We start from the raw sequence: 15,750 nt of genomic DNA on the forward strand, positions 1-15,750 counted from the left end.
ATGCCAACATTTGTGTTTACTTGGGACTGCTACTAATGACTTGCAGAAGCAATGAGAACATTCTAAAACTAGAAAAACAGCTAGACCCAAAATATGATGTTTTAAAAACTTTTGCTTAAGTCTGTTTTTCTTTGTAACAAATCATTATGCAAAATTCTTCTATTCCATAGCCTATACCAGTGGTCGGTAAACTGTGGCTCGCGAGCCACATGCGGCTCTTTGGCCCCCTGAGTGTGGCTCTTCCACAAAATACCACGTGCGGGTGCACACGTACAGTGCGATTGAAACTTCGTGGCCCATACGCAGAAGTCGGTTTTCGGCTCTCAAAAGAAATTTCAATTGTTGTACTGTTGATCTTTGGCTCTGTTGACTAATGAGTTTGCCGACCACTGGCCTATACCTTCCTGATGTCACACAGCGCATCTCATTCTGAAAGTCAATCACTAGGTAAGAAATTTTCTACAAAGCTGTTTTCATTTTGTACTAATACTGCCTATTTGTACTAATGTTAAGGGACGGTGACATTTGCTCCTTTTGAGGAAGAACCACACCTGAACTGACACACTGTCGGGGTGATGGCGTTTGCCACATGGGAAGCAGTGCTTCTCCCACTGGAATGTAGGTTCCGGGGCACCCAGTGGCATGTGGAGTCACAGGAGAGATGGGGCAGTGTTCCAATGCCAATCTGACATTACAGTAAGTCATTAAACATGACTTTAGCACACCAACATTTGCATTAATTTTTAAGACTTAAAAACATGAAACCAAAACCCAGCAACAAAACATGAGAGATTTTAACCATTCTGAGTTTGTGATGGGTCATTTATGTATGGGAGCTTCTTAGTAGAAAAGATTAAGAAATACTAACATAAGGTACTGTGGGGACACAGTGAGAAGCTATTAAAAACAATTTTAAAAATAAGCAAATCAAAAAGACAAGGCCTGAAGGATCAAAACACAAAATGGTAACACTAATTGAGCATTTCTATAACAAGTCCGACTATACTGAGGGCCTCACATAGATCAACGCATTTTGTCCACTCAGCAACTCTGGTGTCAGGTGCTGTATTATCCCATTTTACAGATTAGAGAATGGAAGCACAGAGACTTGCCCAGATGATACAGCTCCAAGTGGTGCTGCAGGGATCTGCACCTGGCTAGCTGGCCCCAGAGCCCTCTCTTCTCAATCACCACCACACTGGCTGGCGGAGGGTGGTTTCAACCACAATATCTTTCGAGTGTCTTACAGGAATCTGTCCTATCAGCCATGGGCCCTGAGGCCATGTTCCCAACCTTACAGAGATTTTTCTATGACTCTTTTACTTAGGGCTAATTAAAACTAATATAACATACAGTATACTTTAAAAAAAAAAAAAGAAATCGGCATTATAATTTAGTAAATTAATTGTCAATATTTTACTACAAAAACTCACAAATGGACTTCCATTTTCTAGGAAAATTTATACGCAGAGCACTGTGCTGTATTACATTTTAGAGGTTTAAATTTTTACTGTAATCTGTTGTTTTCAGAACTCAGTGACTCTTAGTCATAACATGTAACAACTGCTGTTTATATTAACACTGGATACTGATGAAGTCAGATAGTCAAACCATCTTTCATTGACAGTTCTGTGAAAACAGAAACAATGGACCAGACTACCTTACAATGTAAAAAAAGCAAACTGTTGATGCATTCTTACTGAGGAACACAGTGGAACATCTGTGGGATCAGTTTCCCTTTCTCCCCCACCCGGTCACACAGACAGGTAGAGAGTGGCCAACAGCTCACCTGGATGACCTTGTAGAAATAGGCGTACTGCCGAGCTGTGTTCTTATACTGGCTGAAGACATCGTGGACAGCCTGTGTGGACTGCAGAGACCGGACTTCGTCTTCCTCAAAGTAGAGAGGGGTGTCGTACTCACTGGGCAGGGTCTGAATGTAGGGCTGCCAGAAGGAGTTAGGGTCAGCGCGCTCACACAGCAGGTGAAAGGCCAGTGCGATATTTCCCATGGCTTGAAGAATTCGATCTTGAGAATATAAGGGTCCTGGAGTAACCCAGAAGTTAATAGCGTAAGTTCCACAACTCCTTTTAAAAGTATTCACTTATATGATTAAAGTTACAGAAACAACTAAACAATCCTATAACGTTTAAAGTAACTTGCATCTCTCCTTTGGCATTCGTCTATTATGTCAGATTATAAGCATGGGAAACACCTAATGTGAATTTTGGGGGAAAGTTCACTGATTGAGAAAACAACCAAGTATCCTTAGCTCCACAAAATGAAATTTTATATATTTCTATCATTTTCACTTTGCTTTGAACATTCAGAAATTATTCTCACCCAAAACAGAATTTTTAGCAGATTCAACGGTCATTAGTAATTTCCGTGGAACCCATAAAAATAATTCTTCTGCCTAGAAGGAAAAAAATAAGAAAACAGAATCATGAAAACACAACACACTATAGTCTTTACTCCAATTGTGTCTATGGGCAAAAACCCATCACACATGAAGGACAACTTCAGGGTGCATATCAGCACCACATTTTTAGTTCCCAAAAGTACCTCAACGGTAAGCATTTACGGTGTGGTTAAATAAATGGAAGCTGCTTTAAAATCCTGTCTCCAGTAGAAAAACTATGTACACTGACAAGACAAATAACCACAAGAGACTTTCAACTCTAATTTGAAGCAAATATAACAACTTGGGATAAAGCACAAAGGTGATTATTTTATTCTTTGCTGTATTTATATTTTTAAGTGCTAAAAACAAAACAAAACAAAATTTCTACCTCCAGCAAAAACCTGACTCTACCCATGTGAAGCAGGATATCTTATAATGTTTGAAGCTGGAGTAACAGTCCCTCTTCTATGTGCCTGTCTTTAAAACACGACAGTTACTAGCAAAACACAAGCCCACAAGACACATGTTTTGGCAATGAAATGCCTTTTTCAGTATGTTCTGTATGTATATTTATACAGTACCTTGACCATGGTGATGGTATCATGCAGATGTTTCAACTCAGCAAAACGTACATATTAAACATGTGCAATTTTTTTACATATCAGTTTCAATAAAGCTTTTAAAAAAAACATGCACTAGTGACAACCAACCACAGCCTAGGTATTTAGGGCAGCATCCACACTAACGATGCTATTCGTCTGATGCATGAGAAGCATGTGTGACATCTCGTTTACTCTTGCTGTTTACCAACGTCTATTTATCTACTATTTGAATTATGTGTGCCTTGTCCCTTACTACAGACTATAAGCAGCATGAAGGAAGGAACTGTGTGTTTTGGAAGCCTGGTATAATAAGGAAGGTATGTTGTCATACTAGATTATTTAATACACATCTAATAAACCAGTTTATCAATGTATCATCGAAAGGTTAACTACAAGCTGGCCAAAAAAGTTGCTGGAAGTTTGAGGGGACCTAATAACAACCGCTTCCTCTCCCCAAGTTCTGAACCAAATGAGAGAGACACAAGACTCCAACAGACGGTCACCCAAAATACCACTTACTGAATCCCAAAATTAGACAGACTTCCCACCTAGTTACAGGCAGAACTGGAACCCCAGAGGCCTCCCCATGTGTGGCTGGCCCCTGGAAAACTTAGGGTGGAGAGAGCATAGCACAGTGAAAGCATGTGGACAGCAGCTCTCACTGAGAGAAAGGCCAACCCTAGTTCCTTCTCCCAAAATCATCAAAGTATTCCTGTTGAGAGGCAGGAGTGAGAGGCAAGAGCGAGAGGCAGGGAGAGGCTGCTCCCTCCATCTAGAAGGACCAAGAGTAAAGAAAAGCATTTGTCCTTCAGCAGGTGTCTATTTCTCTTTTCCTATCAGCCGTGCTTTGCCAGTCCAGTAAGTGGTGCCTCCAACCACTGTTACCCATTCCAGAAAACTGGTAAGCATCCCCTATACTGCCCAACCCCCAACCCCGCCTCCACCTACATCCAATCAACCACAGGGCCCAGTGTGCTCTGTTAGCAAACCACCTGAACCCACAACCTTCTCTATATTTCTATCTCAGAATCCCTTGAGGCATGTTCTATGGTCTCCTAACAGAGGCCCAGAAATGTGAGCTGACTTGCCCCAGGTCACTGGTTATTAGCACAGCCCCCACGGAGGATGAGTGGCAAGGGGCTGCCTGGAATAGGGGTCAGTTAGAGGGTTGTTGTGGCAGGAGGGGCAGTGTTGGCTGCACCCTTCGCCCTCCCCCACCCACAAGACTCAGAACAAGCCTAAGGTATGTCTCCACGTCCTATGTCCTGTACACGACACAATCCAGACACACTTCGACTCCCCCCAGACCAACAGTTTATAAACTCACCTTGATATCTCTTGTTGCTCTCAAACCAAAGCCCTCTTCTTTGAAATTAACCATTTCAAAACCCTCAACCGAAGCTCCATTTTCAGAGGCCCATTTCATTAGATTAGGAAAGTAATCTTCTCTTTTTCCATCAAAAGTAACAGACAGACCTGTATCAATCCATGTTTTACAAAACAAGAGCTACTTTTAGGACATATATCATTCATGCTACTCTCAAAAAATAAAAATAAAAAACAGACCGTAACTAACACAGAAAATAGTAAAGCACTCCAATCTTAAAAAAAAAAAAAAATCAAAAGCTAATCACCAGATAGTCACAGTACACAGTGACAGGAAAGGTGAATTAAAATCCTAACCTCCCCGTGGGTTACAGAGAAATATTTACAGATCCCAGGTCATATGAATACTGACTGCTAGGTGATATGATGGGAAAGCCCTCACAACTACTACAGATGCATAGAGCAGCTTCCCCTGTAAGTCTGTGTGCCATCCCTGCTATGCACATTTGCTTTAACAAAATACCCATGAAAACCAAGCTCAGTAGTTCTCACATGCACACAAGACAATGTGTGTGCCCTGGTCCGTGGCTCAGTTGATTGGAGCGTTGTCCTGCACATCAAAAGGTTGAAGGTTGGATTTACAGTCATACCCAGTTTGTGGGGTCGGGGCATGTACAGGAAGCAATGGATCGATGTTTCTCTCTCACATTGCTGTTTCTCTACATCATTCTCATCTCTCTCTAAAAATCTGTAAACATATCCTCAGTTGAAAATTAAAAAGTAATAATAATAAAAAACAAATTAAAAAAAAAAAAAGACGTGTGAGGATGAGCCCCGATCCTAAGAGCACAAAACTGGAGCTCTGCAACAGAATTCTGTGGAGTGATTTAAAGATGAAAAGCCATGCATAGGAAAAACCATTATTATTATTATTTTTTTTATGAATAAAGGGAGAGGAACAGGAACTTTATTAACCACGAGGAGCAGGGCGTGGAAGTCAGTCCTGTGGTGCCGTGGCCGTGTCACCACCATGTAATTGAAGGTCAACTAGATGCGTGGCGCAGGATCGCCTAGTGGTGCATTGCCAGGCTATATACCATATCCTTGCTAAGTGAAGAAAACTGCTTTTGTTAGGGAAAATCTAAGACTTAGAGAACAAATGAGTGCCTGACTTTGGTGTCAGTTGTAGTACACAGTCTCTACACAGAAGGCACACAGGATATACAAACTTTTCAGCCCCATGTCTGGTGAGCCAGGATTCGCACAGTCTACACTTGGTGAAGATAAGCACCTTATAAAGGGGCCTGTCACCATGTGGGGTTTGAGACCATCTAACCCAAAGGCTGCGTGGGGAACAATAAAGCTCCTGCTTCAGGAGCAAATCAACTCTCTTCTGACTCACTTTCAGGACAATAAATAAACAAACAGGGAGGTTTTCCTCCTCCTTTTAAAGGCAGGCTATTTATTATGCCTTCTCCTTCCACCTCCCATGTGGCCCTGAATACCAATCTTAACTTTCTGTGCTTTACAGAGCAAAAACAAAAGGAATATTGAATAGGCTTTTTCATCGGATACTTGGCCCCACTGCCAGCCTGGCTGAGAGTCATTCTGATGTCTCCTGAATATACCCTGTAAAACACAGCTTGGGAAACAGAAGTACATCTCTTTTTTAATCAAAACATGATTGAGTTCATCATAAATCTTGATAGACATTAACCCATCAATATGTACTTGTGTGTTGGCCATGCACAGCATTTTAGACTGACCGCAAACCCTGAAGGAAGCAGTATGGAAAAGCAGATTTAAATACTTATCTCAGAGAGTAAAGGTAAATGAAAGTTGTGTCATTTTAGCCCCTAGAAACAAACATTTCCCCCCTAAAACTCAACAGTTTTCCCATCCCAAAGCAGGTGATGGCCTCTCAGAAATGAGAGGCTCCAGAGAGTCCCATGTCTCCCAGCCTAGCAGCCCCTCCCTCTACAAGGACCTAGCAGGGAGGATGAATAAGCCAGACCGTAACTACTCTCAACACCTTTCTGACCTATGCCAAGTCTCTACACAATTTTCTTAAAATGATATCATTCCAGAAAATGTACCTTTTTGCTTCTTCCGTATTTTCTCCACTAGAGACCGGATCTGCACATATTCTTCCCACTCTTTCCCTGGGCCGGGAGCGGGGCTACTGCATTCTGCAACACAAAAGCCACAGTCTCAAACACTCCCTCCCACTTAACCTGGAGTCTTCAGGAGGAGGAGGATTTGGATTGTTGCTGCTGATTTATTTATTTTTAAAGGACAAAGATACTACAGCGTGATGATAAACCTGAGAAGCATAAATCAGGTATACTTTTCAAAGCCTGTAAACCCTCTGACACAATTTAAATGCCACCTATTCAACCGTGACTCTAGTACCTAAGTGTCTGCACCTGGCTTACATCTACCTCATTCTTGCTGCTCAGACATTTTCCTCAGAACATACTTGTGAACAGGAAAACCTAAAAAGCTACGCTAAGATGCAAAACGTTGCCCTAAAAACTCTTCCAGATGTTAAAAGAAGGTAATATTGAAAGTTAACATTTCTTTCTAGTTAAACCCCATAACAATGGCTCCCTAAGGGAAATTGGACATAAGGACAATTAGTCAACAAACATTTCACATCCATGTGTAAGGCGCTATATTAAGCACTCTGGGGGAGTCACAAAAAGAGACGGCACAGTCATTGCTAAAAAAGAAGCTGAGATTCTACTGCAGGACCAGAACTGAAGGACCGACACCCGAGACCCGGGCAGGCATTGCGGAAGGCTATGCACAGGGCACCCACCCAACCTGCCAGCAGCCCCTTCCTTTTTAAACAACTGTATCAGTTTAAAGGGAAAGCCCTTCCCGTGCTCCTGCTGACCCTCCTGGCCCCCTCTGTCCTCCAAGGAAAGGAGTGTATGTGGTAAATAATTAACAACAGCTATATGCTGACTCATAACTATTAAGTTTGACCAGTCTTATACATTCTTCCATCCACAAATACTGGCTGAGGCCCTGGAATACAAGACAGAGCCTGGCCTCAAGCTGCCTCCAGGCTAGTGGGGGAGACAGGTGTAAGCATTTAGTATATCACTGCTCTGTGGAAGGCCCACGTTGCCCTTGGGTGGGAGGGGATTTAGGTGTTCATGGGAGCAATCGACCTGGTTGCTGCCTGTTTGTCAATGAGAGAAAACCAAATTTTTATTTGAGGTTTAGCCTGTCACATAACCTATAATAATAAAAGCGTAATATGCTAATTAGACTGGACAGCCGAACGACCTTCTGGACATCTGCGAGGAGTATATGTGGTAAATAATTAACAACAGCTATATGCTGACTCATAACTATTAAGTTTGACCAGTCTTATACATTCTTATGTATAAGACTGGTCAAACTTCGTGCATCAGGCCTCTAGTCTAAACCTAAGAGGCAAAGAAAATAATACAAATGTAATTAGTTAATAAAGTGACCATAGCTAAATTTAAAATATACATACCACCAATTTAAATTTACAATTAAAAAACAAGTTACTAGTTTATACTAATTTAGTAAAGCAAGATATTTAACTTCCCTGAACCAAGAACGCATGACGTCAGCATGTGAAAACAATCACTGAATCACTGAAAAAGGTGAGCCATCCTCACAAGGAAGCCATGCCAAAGGCTTGCTCTCTGAGAGGCATGTTGCTCGCCCTGGGCTTGACAGCCCATAACCCACCCTCACGTGCCCTAGCTCCTCATTACACTCCCATGGTGGTCTTTATTCACTGAGATGCACACTGAGAGTCCGAGGGGTTAAACTGGTCTGAGGCCACACTATTAACAAACAGGTGGGATTGTTGCTGTCTGGCGGTGCCCAGGGAAGCCCTCGGTCTGGGAGCCTGTGCCACAGAGGCTTCACATTCAGTATGTCATCGTTATAGTCACACGGTCCCCACAAGTAGCAGCAGCTCCATTTTACAGGTGGGGAGGCTGTGAGGTAGGAGGTACTGTAACTTGCCCAGGTCACATGGCTAACTTCATGCTTCAGGGGACAGCTGATGTTCCCACGCAGCACTGCGGATGCAGGAGTACAAACCACACGCCCCACAGAAAGACGAAGGCCAAGAGCACAACTTACTCTGCAGCAGTTCACTAGTCAGGTTCAAGGTTTCCTTTGGTGACACACTTGCTGTAGCACCAGTGCCTGATTTTTGTGTTTTTACTCGACTCTTCTTACCCATTTTCTGACTGCAAAGAAAAGAAAAGACAAAAAGAAAGCATTACATATCCAATGAACAAAATCAAGAAATAAAACAGACTTTAACGATTATAAAATAAATGCATACTCAATTATTATTTAAATTCCTAATATGCAAGTGGCATCTGTAATCATCAACCACTTCTGACCAATATGATTCTTTTACATACAATCTGTGTAGTGGAAGCGGGTCAGGAAAAATAAGATAAAGTGCATGTAGGGACCTTGCCTGATGACTGGGGTGGTGGGGAGGAAGCGTACTGGATGCTTAATCCATTTTTACAAAGTATAGTTCACACATGCTGCACAGACAGAGATGGATTTCAGCTGCATGAGGTTTCTTTTTTCAAAAATTCTAAATAGAAAGGATGTATATTTGTATTTTTCTTCAGTTGCTTTCAACTAAACGAAACTAGAATAAACATTTTTGATTACACTTATTTGGCAATTTATCTGGGAAATCTTAGCACAAACCCAGCATCTGCTTTTTTTCAATGCATCCAACTTTACAGCTGGATTGACTGAGGGAGAGAATGGCCCCCTACCTCAGGCACCCAGCTGTAAAACGTGCTCGAAGGGAGTGTGAGAGCCTGCCTAATCTTTGTGTAGGAAGAAAAGAATCTCACTAAAATACTTTGCAGGCCATTAGGATCAGATTACTGCATTCTGAATTAAAAGCACAAATTATAGGATGATGGCTTAGGAAAATGAAAGCACTCCCAGATTGAAAAGTATTTAAGTGTGTGATGTTTTCTTCTCTCCTACAGGAACTGATAAAGTATATGCAGCCTTCACGTTGCATGGTACATGTTAACTGAAACTAGTGTGTATCAGAAATGGGTTCTCACTTTGCACAGTGGCAGGGACTAGCAGTACAGTCAAGCCACACTAATTTTTACCAGTTTAAGTAGCTAACTAAGACCCATCATTCCAATCTCTATCAAAGGGGGCCCTGAAGGGCCACAACTCAAAAGTACCAAGAAGTCAAGGCAAGCAGGCAGGCAAGAAGGTGGAATTAATTTCAACTCAGGAGGTACTTAAGTACAAAGATGAAGGTAGACCTATAAATTACATGTAAGTGCCTTGAAATCTTCATACAGAACAATACAGCTGTCATACAGATAGAAATGTGTGTGTGTGTGTGTGTGTGTGTGTGTGTGTGTGTGTGTATACATATATATCTCCAAACTTGAGGTTTTAAAAAAATACAGATGTTTCTTGCTATTTTCCACTAATTTACACAATTTTAGCGATACTTAAATTTCTGATTGACTTTTTGATACATTAATAGTTTTAGTTTTAAATTGCTGTTGTATTAAGTTGTAAATACACTAAAATTAAAATGAGGTTCCTATTTAAAGGAAGTTGCAAAAAAAAAACAACAAACGAGAAGCTCTCCCAGCGGAGACACTGCTGATCCTCACAGCCAACTGGCTTGGAGATCAATTCCCGCCAGTGATACCAACAATCCCAACCACTCTGAACTCCAGTTTCTGGGGACACGCGGGGGACCCAGACGCCTACAGGACTCTCGGCCATCGGTCGGAGAGTGAGGGTGACTTTTCTGTCGGTGTGGACGACACCAGATTTCAACCACTTTCATAAGGGACACATTCGAGAGGCAGACTCAGTGAGCACCAAAGCCCTACTGTGTCTCCAGCACAGCAATTCTTCCGTTATAGACACAGCAGGCCCTCACAACCAATTGGACCGGAGGTCAATTCCTCCCAGTGTACCAACAGCAATCAGGGCTTTTAACTACACCAAGACTTTCCACTCAGCCCACAAAGGGGAGTACCAAGAGCGACCACCTAGGGAGATTGGGGAAGCTGAGCTACCGGCCCCTATAGGTCACCGACCACACAAAGCCACTCCATCAACACAGGGAGGCAGCCAAAATGTGGAGACATCGGAGTATGTCACAAGTAGGAGAGATAGATGAAAGCAAACTAATGGACGACACAGTGTTCAGAACCATATTTATAAGGTTACTCAAGAATCTTCTAAAAACCGCTGAGAAACTTGAAGAGACCTTCAAGGACCTAAATGAGAATACCAAAAAAAAAATGGAAAAGGACCAGTCAGAAATTATGCATACACTGTCTGAAATAAAGAATATACAGAGTAGACCACCGCACCCAAAGATCTGGAATATGAGGAAGAAAAAAACAACCAACCAGAGAGGCGGAAAGAAAGAAGAATCCAAAAGTGTGAGGATAGCATAAGGAGCCTCAGGGATGGCTTTAAGCGTACCAATATCCGAATTTTTGGGGTGCCAGAAGAGAGAGAGCAAGATACTGAAAATCTATTTGAAGAAATAATGACAGAAAACTTCCCCCACCTGGTGAAAGAAATAGACTTACAAGTTCAGGAAGCGCACAGAACCCCAAACAAGAGGAATCCAAAGAGGACCACACCAAGACACATCATAATTAAAATGCCAAGGGCAAAAGACAAAGAGAGAATATTAAAAGCAGCAAGAAAAAAACAGTTAGTTACCTACAAGGGAGCACCCATATGACTGTCAGCTGATTTCTCAACAGAAACTATGCAGGCCAGACGGGAATGGCAAGAAATATTCAAAGTGATGAATAGCAAGAACCTACAACCAAGACTACTCTACCCAGCAAAGCTATCATTCAGAATTGAAGGGCAGATAAAGAGCTTCACAGATAAGAAAAAGCTAAAGGAGTTCATCACCACCAAACCAGTATTATATGAAATGCTGAAAGGTATTCTTTAAAAAGAGGAAAAAGAAGAAAAAAGCAAAGATAAAAATTATGAACAACAAATACATATCTATCAACAAGTGATTCTAAAAATCAACTGAATTAAAAATCTGAGGAACAGAATAAACTGGTGAACATAATAGAATCAGAGGCATAGAATGGGAGTGGACTGATAATTCTCAGGGGGAAAGGGGTGTCTGTGTGGGGGGTATGGGAAGAGACTGGACAAAAATCATACACTTATGGATAAGGACAACGGGGGGGAAGGAACTGGGTGATGGGGAGACATGGGGGGGAAAAAGGAGAAACAATTGTAATAATCTGAACAATAAAGATTCATTAAAAAAAAAAACCTTTCATAAAGCGAATCATTTGGTATCATGAATACTAGTAATCATTTCCTGTAATATCTTTCTGACAAGAAAAAAGAAAACTGGGAAGTATAAAGGAATAGCCGTAATCTGTCAAGAAATTACCTTGAAACCACCCACATTTCTCCCATACGGATTCTAGAATTATGGAATTTCATGTTTGGAAGAGACCTTTGGAGTTACCTGTGCTAACCCTCACCCCCGAAAATGTTTAAGACGACGACGTCTAATGTGATGTAGCAGCTAGCGCTGTCCAAGTGCTTTGCTAACCACTGTCCAATTCCAGTCTGAAAGCCCTGAGAGGCAGGGCAGAGCCTGTCATCCCTAACAAGCACACCATCTCAGGTTCAAGTGGCAGAGGCAGGCAGAGATCCAATGTTCTGCGGGCGCTCCGGCTCGGCACACACCACTGCTCCTCACCTCCGAGGTAGTCTCAACCGGGGAGTCCTGTCCTGCACTGCTGGAAATTCACTGTCCCCTTCACCTGTCCCAACTCTGCCTTAACAGAGAAGCCACCCTTGACATTTGAAGACAGCTTTCTGTGACCTCCAGAGCCTTCTGGTCTCCAGACTCAACATGCCCTCAAGACATATTTCTCAAAGTGGACAAAGCCACTTAAAAAAACACTGTTCACTGAAGTATATAACTAAGTCAACAAAACCTTTCAGATGTGCTGAGGGGGCACAGTGCCCTGGGACTACTGCCTTCCTGAACTCAATTCAAGGAAATTTTACTAATATACCTGCAGCTGTAGGTATATTACTGCACTAGCTTTTCTACAAGCCAAGTGAACAAGTGAAGTCATTCCTTCATTCAGTGCACATTTCTTGAGGACCTAATTTGAAATGCAAAGGTGAGTGAGAGGTGGTCCCACAGCCTTTGGGATAAAAATGGCAGTAAACTAAAATCTTTTGTTACATATACTGATCCTCGGCAAGATAGATGTGCTATATTAACTGAGTTTTTGAACCTAAACAGGTATTCATGTTAACTTTCATGCTACCTGTTTTTAGGCTATCGGAACTATGTCATCCCTGCCACACAGAGCCCTACTGCAGGTCCCCAGCATGACCGCCTTCATCAAACTGTGTCATTTGGGCATTTACTGTATTAGGAGCTGAGGTAAGCACTTTATACAATAGGTAAAGATAGATACTATGCCCACTTTACAGATGAGAAAGGTGAAATTTGGAGAAGTTCATTCCCTTTATGAAAGGTGACAGACTCAGTTGGTGGCACAGCCTCACAGCACACCTTGAAGGCAAACTTTACTGATATTTCATGGATTCAGCTCAAAACCAACCCACTTATAAGGGTCTAAAAGTTTGTTGTCATTTCTGAAATTAAAAATAACAGTATTCCCTTAGAGTGAAGGTTTCCATCTCTTCAACCTTTAAAAGTATAGAGCCATTTTGCTGGCTTGCTCAAATACACAGGAGTGGCCTCAGCTTAAATGTGGAATGGGAGCAAAACTTCTAATGGGCTTCCACCCAATCCAACAGCGCCCATGCCACACTCTTGTCCCGGACGGAAAAACTGCAGAAACCGCCTCAGTAACCATGGCATGTAACGATACTAAAGCATTACACTCAACAAATGAGAAACTCTGTTAGTCATTAGTAAACATGTTACGGTAAAAGTGACATTAATGAGTCTTTTTCAACACTAATCCTTACTTTACTTTGAACAGAAAACTATTGGTACTGAAGTCATGCCTTTTGACTGAGATTGAGACCTTAAAACCACGTAGTTAACAATTGTTTAGACCTAGTCATGCTCTAACAAATTGTATCCTAAAAGTGGAGAGTGAAACACAGGATGGGGGATAGGTAATAAGCCTAAAATACTGCACATTTATTAAGAGCTCCATGCAGACACCTGATTATCTACATTCTCTAGTTCTTCAAAAACAGTGAAAGCATTTCTTCCAGCTCAGTCCCTCTGCCGTCCCCTCCCTCTGCACCTCTTCCCTGAGCCTGGGCATGTGAAATTGATTTTTTGCTTGGCAAACAGTATCCCTCAGCTCTCTTCCAAATTTTTCACTTCAGTGTCGCTCTTGTCTTCCACTGTCAGCCAAGAGTTTAGACTTATCTTATTAATTAACTTTCTTTCTTGAGAAAGAATTGCAGTCTTAACTTTGATACTGAATTTTTTATTATTTTGAATCATTTTTCTTCCATTCAAACTTATTTCAGTTGAAGTTATCAATACCTTACTTTACCTCTTTTGGATATGTTTATTTCCAAAACCTGGAGGAAACCCCCGACCTGGAAATCTGCCTACCCAGCTAATCTCGGTTTGAGTTACCGGGTGAATTTAACAACCAAGAGCAGGGCTTCTAATCTTGCCAATTGTGCTAATTAAGCTTTTTTCCTTAAGCCTACCAAGTAAAAAAATTTTTTTAAAGCTTCAACTCTGTGGAGGGGGCAGGAGGAGGCTACTTGCTAAGCTGACAAGCTGAGGGAAAGCCTGCATGGCAGTTTTGCAAACTTAAAAAGACATAAGTAACCACAAAAAATGGTCTGAAATTAAAACTTTAACTAAAAGCAGTTATGGTGGGGTATTCGTGTCCTAGGCTGGTATTTTCCTGACAAGGTCGATTTTTACCTTAACTGAGCCTATTGTCTTTTTGCATCTAAGATAACATACCTATGAAATGGAACTTCCCTTTTTCCTCGACCCCTGGGGCACAACCAAATGCCCTGGGCGCCAGGACAGAGACCATAAATTCCTTCATTGTTACTGTTATCATGTTAATTGTAGACTGTTAACTATCCTGCACCCACCTAAGAATGTGTCTATCATTTTACTTTTTATCCAATCCCAGAGGCTTCTCCGATTTGCTTTCTCCGCCTCTCTAATCTATCACTAGTGGATTTCCTGTAACCCACCTACATCCCCTCCTTTAATTGCAATGTATAAAAATAGATTTAAAAAACCTCCATTCTCTAAAGCATTATCCCAATCCGTTGAGATATTCCCAGCAACTGTCGACATTTTGGCTCAAATAAACTCACAAAAATTCTTTACAGGTTTGAATGTTTTTACATTAACAACTCCTTTGTAATAGAAAAATATGTGCAATAATATTTTGTTAGACAGTATTTTTAATTTGAGAATAAACATGTGAATAAACTATATTTGCAGATCAAAGTATTTAATATCTCCAATTTTATAAGTAGGAAAATGAGATAAAAGGAAATTCAATGTACAGAAGTCAGTTTTGCCAAATAATATGCACCTGTAAATGAAGCAAAAGTGAAAACGAGCAAAATTCAAAAGCAAGGAATCCTTAGTCTGATACTCTTAACTGCTAAATATGACTCAGGATGAATGGATACCCAAGATAAGCACTTCTATGAGAGTAGCAAGAGGAAAAAAGATGGACAGCAAATCAAAATATTGGCCCAAACAGAATGGTAGCTAGTTGAGAAAGCAAATAACTGGCCACAAGCAACCTCTACAATAACCTAACACTAGGGTGTTAACAGTGTTTACTGCCATTGTAATAAAGGATGGTTATTCCTCCGTGGGGGAACTAAACCTAGGCCCCGTTCCCAGGATTTAGGAACAAGGAGAGAAACTCGCTGAAACTCTTCCTCCCCACTCCCAACAGAAGCACCAGGCACAGCAGCCAAGGACAGACAAACCAGTTTCTAAAGATAAAAATCCTTCCAGTGAAAGATAGTCATCAAACTACGCGCAAAAAAGGACACTATTATTAGTTACATTTCTAAATGCTACTTCAGATTAGTGATAAGAAAAAGACTTTGTAATTCAAACATTTTAAAGGACTTGAAATAATTCAAACTAAATTGGTACCTCGTAAAAAAGGAAAAGTAACCCTAAGCTAGGAGATAAGATTTTTCATTCATACTTTTAGAAAACTGCACACAGCACAAGCACAGTCCCTGGTTTTCAAGCCTCTGTTGATCCTTTCCTAGCTGGCATCTCCTTTGTCATTCTCTTCTAGATATTAAGGAGGCCATTCTCAAAACAAAAACCTTAAAGTTGATCTTTAGAATGGAAAAATATCTGCATACAACCTTCCGTTTTCTCAT

At 41.3% G+C, this 15,750-nt stretch overlaps 1 protein-coding gene across 5 annotated transcripts in view; it reads right to left on the bottom strand.

The window, feature by feature from the left end:
- SETD3 (SET domain containing 3, actin histidine methyltransferase) overlaps positions 1–15,750 on the bottom strand; it is a 62,437-nt gene that overhangs the window by 44,491 nt on the left and 2,196 nt on the right. For 4 of the 5 annotated variants that reach the window (XR_008556033.1, XM_054715757.1, XM_054715759.1 and 1 more), the window contains exons 2-6: positions 8,470–8,579; positions 6,429–6,521; positions 4,334–4,482; positions 2,344–2,416; positions 1,790–2,046 (exon numbers count right to left, since the gene is read on the bottom strand). Coding sequence is in view for 4 of the 5 variants with exons in the window: in XM_054715757.1 (XP_054571732.1) it covers positions 1,790–2,046; positions 2,344–2,416; positions 4,334–4,482; positions 6,429–6,521; positions 8,470–8,572 (675 nt within the window). In the remaining variant the exon portion in view is untranslated. Of the gene's footprint in view, positions 1–1,789; positions 2,047–2,343; positions 2,417–4,333; positions 4,483–4,884; positions 5,156–6,428; positions 6,522–8,469; positions 8,580–15,750 lie in introns of those variants that run through there. The other variant, XM_054715758.1, reaches the window with a different exon arrangement.

Source organism: Eptesicus fuscus, chromosome 5, assembly GCF_027574615.1.
Source record: "Eptesicus fuscus isolate TK198812 chromosome 5, DD_ASM_mEF_20220401, whole genome shotgun sequence".
Lineage (NCBI taxonomy): Eukaryota > Metazoa > Chordata > Mammalia > Chiroptera > Vespertilionidae > Eptesicus > Eptesicus fuscus.